Below are 7,552 nucleotides of genomic sequence, written 5' to 3'. Positions count from 1 at the left end.
ATCGATGTATTTAATTTACGATAGGTCATTTTCGTTACCATAAAGATTAAATATGTCATAAATATGTTTATCAACTTATTCAGAAAATTTTATGAATATATTCCATCTATCGCAGAAGCTATAAATGAATACAGCAGAATAAATATTTTATTAAGTCTTATGGGTTATTATAGCAATTCTATGAAGATAAGAAGAAGATGATAAAAGAACAACAAAAGCTATTTTAATAAAGGTTTGAAACAAATTTTAAGCCATCTGAGAATTTTTTGGAAGTATAGTCTCTGTTCAGTTTCCATCGAAAATGGAGGTGATCGCACGGTCTTTAAAATTTTTTACAAGTATCCAAAAAATTTCTAAATTTATCCGATTGTATCATGCAAAATCTAATGGTTTGAGCTATATACACAATTCTGGAAAACAGCCTCTAGTGTACAGGACTGTTGGACAGGAGTTAAGCCGAGTTGCGAGTGAATTTGGTGATCACGAAGCTTATGTGTGTGTTGAGGAGAACAAGAGATTCACATATGATAAGCTAAAAATAAAGTCAGATCGTTTGGCTGCTGGATTTAGTGCCATTGGTCTAACCAGAGGAGATCGAATTGGAATTTGGGCTCCTAATGTTGCAATGTGGCCAGTTGTGGCATTTGCAGCTGCAAGAGCTGGACTTATTCTCGTCACCCTAAATCCAGCTTATGAGCCTCCAGAGATGGAATTTGTTATGAAGAAAGTTGGGATCAAAACTCTTGTCACGTCAGAGAGTTTTCGTAGTGAGGAATACTACGAAAAACTATTAAAAATTGTACCCGAATTGGATAGTTCTTCTACAGGAAAAATTCAAAGCAAGAAACTGCCACTACTTTCCAGCATTTTAATTGATTCTGACAAGTACTTCCCGTGAGTCAAGAATTTATTCTGATTGTTTAATGAAAATCTATTTTAAAGTAATCTTGAACGAAAAAAATAATTACCGGAACCAATTTAAATGCGTAGTATGAATAACATTTAATAGTTCTATTTTTAATATCTACTCAGATGTTTTCATTTGGCTTCAACAGACTAATTATTTAAATTTAACTGAAAATGATTTTAAAAAAAAACACGGTTCTTGTACGTTACTTGGTTACGAGATCTAAAGGCAAAACGGTACAAAATATCCACTTGGAACTCATAACTCCGATAACTCATATTAACGAACTTTTTCAATCTAACAAGGAAATCTACCGCGAACTCAGGAACTACGGGCAATTTTGTGAACCCACAGACAAGTCGAGGTATCATACAATTTTTAGGAAAATCGAGGAATCAGTATGATTTTAAAGGGAATCAGAGGAATCTTTACGATTCTTCAAGAAACCCGAGACATCCGTACAATTGTTCAGGAAATCCTAAGCAAGCTCTTATTATTTTTCAGGAAATCCAGGCTGCCCATAAAATTCCTCAGGTAATCCGGGAAACCCATACAATTTTTCAGGAAACTCGTCTAACACATACGATTTTTCAGGAGTCCAAGGAAATCGTAAAATTAATCAGGGAACCTACACGAAGCATTTAGGATTTTTCAGACAATCCGGGGAATCCATACGTTTTTTCAGGGAACCCGAGAAATCATTATGATTTTTACGGGACCACAAGAAACCCTTACAATTCCTCAAGAAACCCGAGGAATCCGTACAAATATTCAGAGAACCCATACGCAGCTCTAAGATTTTTTCAGACAATCCGGGAAACCCATAGAATTTTTCAGGGAACCCAGAGAATTTTTACGATTTTTCAGGGAGCCCAAGGATTTTTCAGGGAACCCAAACGGAGCCTTTACAATTTTTCAAGGAACCCGGCAAACCCATACGATACAATTTTTCAGGGGATCCGGGGAACACTTGGAATTTTTCATGGAACCGGGAAACCTTTGCAACTTTTCAAGGAATTCGTACAATTATTCAGGGAACCCGTACGGATCTCTTAGGATATTCAAACAACCCGGGGAACACTTAGAATTTTTCAGGCAACCAGAGAAACCCATACACTTTCTCAGGGAACTCGAGAAAACCTTTGCAACTTTTTAAGTAACTCGTAGAATTATCCAGAAAACCCACTGAGAGCCCTTACAATTTTCCAAGGTACTCGCCAAACCCACAGAATTTTTCAGGGATCCCAAGAATCCCATATATTATTTATTATTCAGGGAATCCATATGGAGCCCTTACAATTATTCAGGAAACACATGAAAACCACGCCTTTTCATTGTACTCGGGAAACCACATTTTCTGTAAGCACTTTTCAATCATTTGGTCAAGTTCGTCAAGTTACTTTAAATAAAATGTCTTCAAATATCCAATTGAAAATTAAACACCCCCCCCCCCAATTCTGAGATAAATCATTAAGTCTTAAATCTTTAAATCTCCCTTTAGAGGTCGATTCGTATTCTCTGATAAAAATCTTGAATTTTAAAGTGTTAAATTGATTTAAACCTTTAAGACTGTAAATTTCGAATTCTGCGCTAAAGTTTTACAGACTTAAAAATGTCAAACGCCTATAAATCGCCTTTAATTTAAAAGCTCCTCGATAGGACCTTTTAAATCTTTAAGTCCAGTTCTATTTGAGATTGTCAATTGTTCAAGAGGTGTGTTTAATCAAAAAGGTGAGTTTAATTTATCACAAAGATGTACTCCCTCCGTTCCGAAATAAGTCGTACGTTTGACGAAAGGAATGGTTTCAGAGAACGTTTTTGTTATTTGCAAATATCTTGTGTATGAACTATCCTCTATGTTCAGGGATAATATGGGGAACCTATCACGATGGTAAGTTGAGGAATCGATATGTTGAAATTGTCCATTTTTCGCTTTTTTTTTCAAAGAGCTCCGGTAGATAGTTAATTACTACAAGATGGACTGTGATCAACAATACAGGCTAGAATTTATTCTGAATTTTTAGTATGCATAAGTAGATCTCAACAGTTATTTCCGATATGACATTTTTTATATCTCAAATTTTGCAAAATGAGCAATAAAAAGAACATCCTTTTTTAAAAGTGTTCGAATATCTGGATGCAAAATGGTGAGAGATAGGGACTTGGGACCTTCAGCGGACCCCCCATAAGTTGACCCTGGGACCATTTATATGTTTCTCTAAAACATATCCAGAATTGAAAAAAAATCGCACGACGTGTTTTCGAGCAATCCTAAACACATGATTTTGGAGGCGAAGGGGAAGGATGGGAGCAAAATAAAGGACATAATGGTCCCAGGGTCAACTTATGGGGGGTCCCCCGAAGGTCCTAAGTCTGCATCTCTCACCATTCTGCACCTATTTTTGATTGAAAATAAAACGCCAAAAATAAGGCAATTTTAAGACATTCGTTCCTCAACTTACCATAAAGACTGTACCCCAATTTTAGTGCTGAACATTAACAATAGTTCTTTACAAGAGATAATTGTTAATATACAAAACACTTATCAACAAACTTTCCCTTAATCCCAATTTTTCCCAAACGTACGACTTATTTCGGAACGGAGGGTGTATATTTTTCTGGAGAGTGATGTAGTTGATCATTTACATAATGTTTTTGCGGTGTTCCTGTCGGGTGGCCCCATAGAATTCAATTTTTCCATGAGATTTGACCAAAGGGGATCATATCTGTCACTTAATGCGTTCAGAGTATCTCTGTGTTCCAGGAAAAAAAAATTGACGATGCACTCCTTTTGGCTGAAAAGTGTGTTGGGGCCCTTCTTTCTTTTCTTCGGTCCAGATGAAGCTCCTGGAACCATAAATTAACCTCGTCACTTATCTACAGACACTTCTTGTTTGAATTACTTACCACTCGAAATTAATTGACCTGAATTGCTCATTATTTGTCAGAAAAAATTCTGAAACTGGGAAATCTGTATGAGTATCTTCCTGTGCCTTCTGCTGAATGGGTTTGGTGTTTGGTGGAGCAACTGTCGATATTTCGGCGATAACTGAACTCTGCTTGATTTACTGCAGCGGAATTGCGACACTGAGAAGAGGAGGAAGTGTGGAGATTGTTCTTTTTGTTGCAAATCGGAACTTTATGCACCTTATGCACCCTTAAAACTGAAACGTCTTGTTTTAACATCTTGGATAATCAAATTACTTTAGGGGCGCTAAAGGCTATTTTATCCAAAATTCCTATAATTCGGAATTTCGAAATCTTTAGTGTCAAAGTTAAAGCTTTAACTTAAATCCTTAGGCTTTCTTATCTCAGAATTGGCTCGTAATCCTTTAATATCCAAGTTTTAAAATTTTGTAGATTTTTAACTGTTTTTAAACTAGCGTATTTTTCGACTATGTACGGTCTGGTGTAGTGCAATATTTAGTGAAAACGGAGTAAGACCCTATTTCGCCTCTTTCAATTTATATTCGCTATAACGTTTCGGGAATACGATGTCCCCTTCATCAGGTCTACAAAGCGTTTTGAACAATTTGGTCACATTTTGAAAGAATTTTTAGCATTTACAAAGGAAAACTTACATAGAATAATTAAGGAAGAAACACGTAAGGTATATATCGTTACACTTGATTTGCACTGGAGTTAGTGGAGTTAGCTCCATGGTGATGAGCTCCGTGATCCAACCTTGTCCACTAACTCCAGTGCAAATCAAGTGTAACGATATATACCTTACGTGTTTCTTCCATAATTATTCTATGAAAGTTTTCCTTTGTAAATGCTAAAAATTCTTTCAAAATGTGACCAAATTGTTCAAAACGCTTTGTAGACCTGATGAAGGGGACATCGTATTCCCGAAACGTTGTAGCGAATAAAAATTGAAAGAGGCGAAATAGGGTCTTACTAGCGTATTTTTATGAACTAAAATTTATTTTCTTTACTATTTTTGAATCTACAGATTAATATTCATTAAAACTCTATCTTAATTTACAATTTTTTGGGAAATAGAGGAACATTTCGGCTGACTGACGTAGAAGCCATGGCAACAACTTCTCAAATTAATGAAATTGAAGATCAACAGAAAACTATTAGCCCAGATAGTGGTTACATCATTCAGTTTACATCTGGAACAACAGGAGCACCAAAAGCTGCTCTTTTAAAGCACTTTGCTATTGTTAACAGTGCAATTTCTTTTGGAAATCTAATTGGATTGCTAAATGCGAAAATATGTGCTCAAGTTCCATTTTTTCACATATATGGAGTTGTAGGTACAATCATGGCTAGTTTATCTTCACATGCAACGGCTGTGCTTCCATCGATTGTCTACAATCCTGATAAATCTCTTATCTCGATTAAAGATGAAGAGTGTCAAGTTATTTATGGTACACCAACAATGTATGTTGACTTAGTGAGCAAACAAAGAGAAAAGATGTTCGATCTTAGGGTAAAAACTGCTATAACTGGAGGAGCATTATGTCCAGCACAGTTGTGTAAGGACATGAAGAATGTACTGAAATTGGAGAGAGTGCAAGTATGTTTCAAATCCAATATTTAAGTAATAAACTTAACACTAACCTTTAAAAATTAAAATCCAGTCAGTTTACGGAATGACCGAAACAACTGGACTGAGTTTCGCTTCGCTTCCTAATGATACAGATGAGCAGGGTCTCGAGACAATTGGTTACGTTCTGGATCACGTTGAGGTGAAAGTAATAGACAAAGAGGGGAACCCTGTACCATTTGGAACACCAGGAGAGCTATGTACTCGTGGATACTTAAACATGCTAAAATACTGGGATGATGAAGAAAAGACTAAGGAAATTATAGATAAAGATGGTTGGCTAAGAACTGAGGATCAGTTTGTTCTCCAAGAAGATGGATATGGAAAGATCATTGGAAGACTAAAGGAAATAATCAACAGGGGAGGAGAGAACATTTATCCCAAAGAAATTGAAAACTTCTTGGCTACATGCCCTCAAATTGCCGAAGTTAATGTTCTTGGGGTTCCGGATGAGCGTTTAGGAGAGGAAATATGTGCATTTGTACGTCTCCGAGTAGGGTCTGAATCCTTCACTGAGAAGGACATTAAGGAATTTTGTAAGGGAAAAATTGCATTTCATAAAATTCCGAGATACATTGAAATAGTAACAGAATTCCCGAAGACCCTTTCAGGCAAAGTTCAAAAGTTCAAACTGCAGGAGGAGTTCAGTAGATCAGCTCATGGTAGGTGAAACTCTCCAATGATCGTTCAGCAATTAAATTTGATGTTGAAATCTTTTACAATTGCAGTTTCAAATCAAATTTTATTAGATTTGAGCAATTTTTTGGTTAATAAACCGCCCAGTTAATTACTTTACGTTTTCTTTTACAAAAAAAAGCATCAAAATACCTCAAAGTCCTGGAAAACTTAGGGTCAATTTATACTATCACTGTATAAATTTGCATTATTAGAATCGAATTTTATAAATTGTGCAAAATTTCTTTTTAATACTTACGTTTTATAAAAATATTGCTATTTGAAACTCGTAATAAAGCGTACTAGAGTAAGGGCTCATAATTTTGACCAGTCTTCTTATAAACATCGATGTTCCAAGTTTGAAGTGCGATATTTTTAATACTAATTTACTTTTTTTGTTACTCTCTTTTCAGAAGGGTTGTTTAGAAACTTGGAAAGGGTTTATTGTCTTTGTTTTTACTAAAATTAGTTTTAATACGTTTAAAAATGAATTGATATATAGAGATGAATTTGACTCTTATTTTGGACAATTTGGTTATTAATTTGGACAACTTGGCTATAAATATGGACAGCTAATCCGCCTCAACAGGATGCCCATTGTCCTTCATTCATGAACCAATCCTACCAAGTCCTCTTCCTGTTCATGTAAGGGAAACGTAGAATGTCACAAGAAGCCCGGAAACTTTCCATATCATTCATTAAAGTGAGTTGACTTCGATACTCTAAGTACGTGCGGATTCGCTCATTCCCTGGCATTTCCGGGAGCCTTTCAGGGCATTTCTCGCTACATTTCTTTCGTAGAGATGATGCTTCTTTGTTTCTCCAGGTATTTGTCCAACCTAGTCATCACAAAGGCTACAACTTCACGAAATTTCGTGAGAAAAACACCTGTCCAAAATAAGGAGTATCATCTCACTGGTAAATGTCTTAAAACATTTCCCATTTTTCACACGAAAAATCAAATTCACAAGGCAAACCTCACTTCAGGTAAAATGTACAAATCACCATTAATGTAAATCAACACAATATTCAATGAATATTTAAAAATATCACTGGAAAACAACGAGGAAAAAATGTTAGTACTTCACCACAGCTAAATAAGACTGAAGTAAACACGAAGTTCTGTCATATTTCTCGTAAGCAATTGCTCACACTGAATTTTTAACAAAGCAATTTCAACTCAAATCATATTCAAAATTTAACGTATTTAGTGTTAAAATCTTCCAAAAAGAACAAATATTTAGATAGAATTCATTATTCCTCAAATATTGGAATAAAAATCCATCATTTTAATCAATTTATTTTTAGTGTTCTATTTTATCCTCAAAGTGTCCAAAATAAGAAACTAGACAAAATTATGAGTCTTTCCCCTATATTGAAAAAAAATATTTCATAGATTTTTTTGTGAATAC

General features: G+C 35.2%; 1 protein-coding gene across 1 annotated transcript; it reads left to right on the top strand.

Moving 5' to 3' along the window:
- Nucleotides 1-301: 301 nt before the first annotated feature.
- LOC129806764 (medium-chain acyl-CoA ligase ACSF2, mitochondrial-like) lies at nucleotides 302-7,328 on the top strand. The gene is made up of 4 exons (XM_055855535.1): nucleotides 302-307; nucleotides 422-894; nucleotides 4,913-5,435; nucleotides 5,500-7,328. Exons 1-4 carry the CDS (start codon nucleotides 302-304, stop codon nucleotides 6,133-6,135), a joined length of 1,638 nt encoding a protein of 545 aa, XP_055711510.1. The 3' UTR covers nucleotides 6,136-7,328.
- Nucleotides 7,329-7,552: the final 224 nt, after the last annotated feature.

Source organism: Phlebotomus papatasi, chromosome 3 (genome assembly GCF_024763615.1).
Source record: "Phlebotomus papatasi isolate M1 chromosome 3, Ppap_2.1, whole genome shotgun sequence".
NCBI classification, from domain to species: Eukaryota; Metazoa; Arthropoda; class Insecta; order Diptera; family Psychodidae; genus Phlebotomus; species Phlebotomus papatasi.
Note: the sequence above shows the minus strand (reverse complement) of the source record. Positions and strands in the feature narration are given on the sequence as shown.

Coding starts and splice junctions, on each gene's coding strand:
- LOC129806764 (XM_055855535.1), top strand. Junction 895..4,912: donor GATTCTGACAAGTACTTCCC/GTGAGTCAAGAA, acceptor TTTGGGAAATAG/AGGAACATTTCGGCTGACTG. Junction 5,436..5,499: donor TGAAATTGGAGAGAGTGCAA/GTATGTTTCAAA, acceptor ATTAAAATCCAG/TCAGTTTACGGAATGACCGA.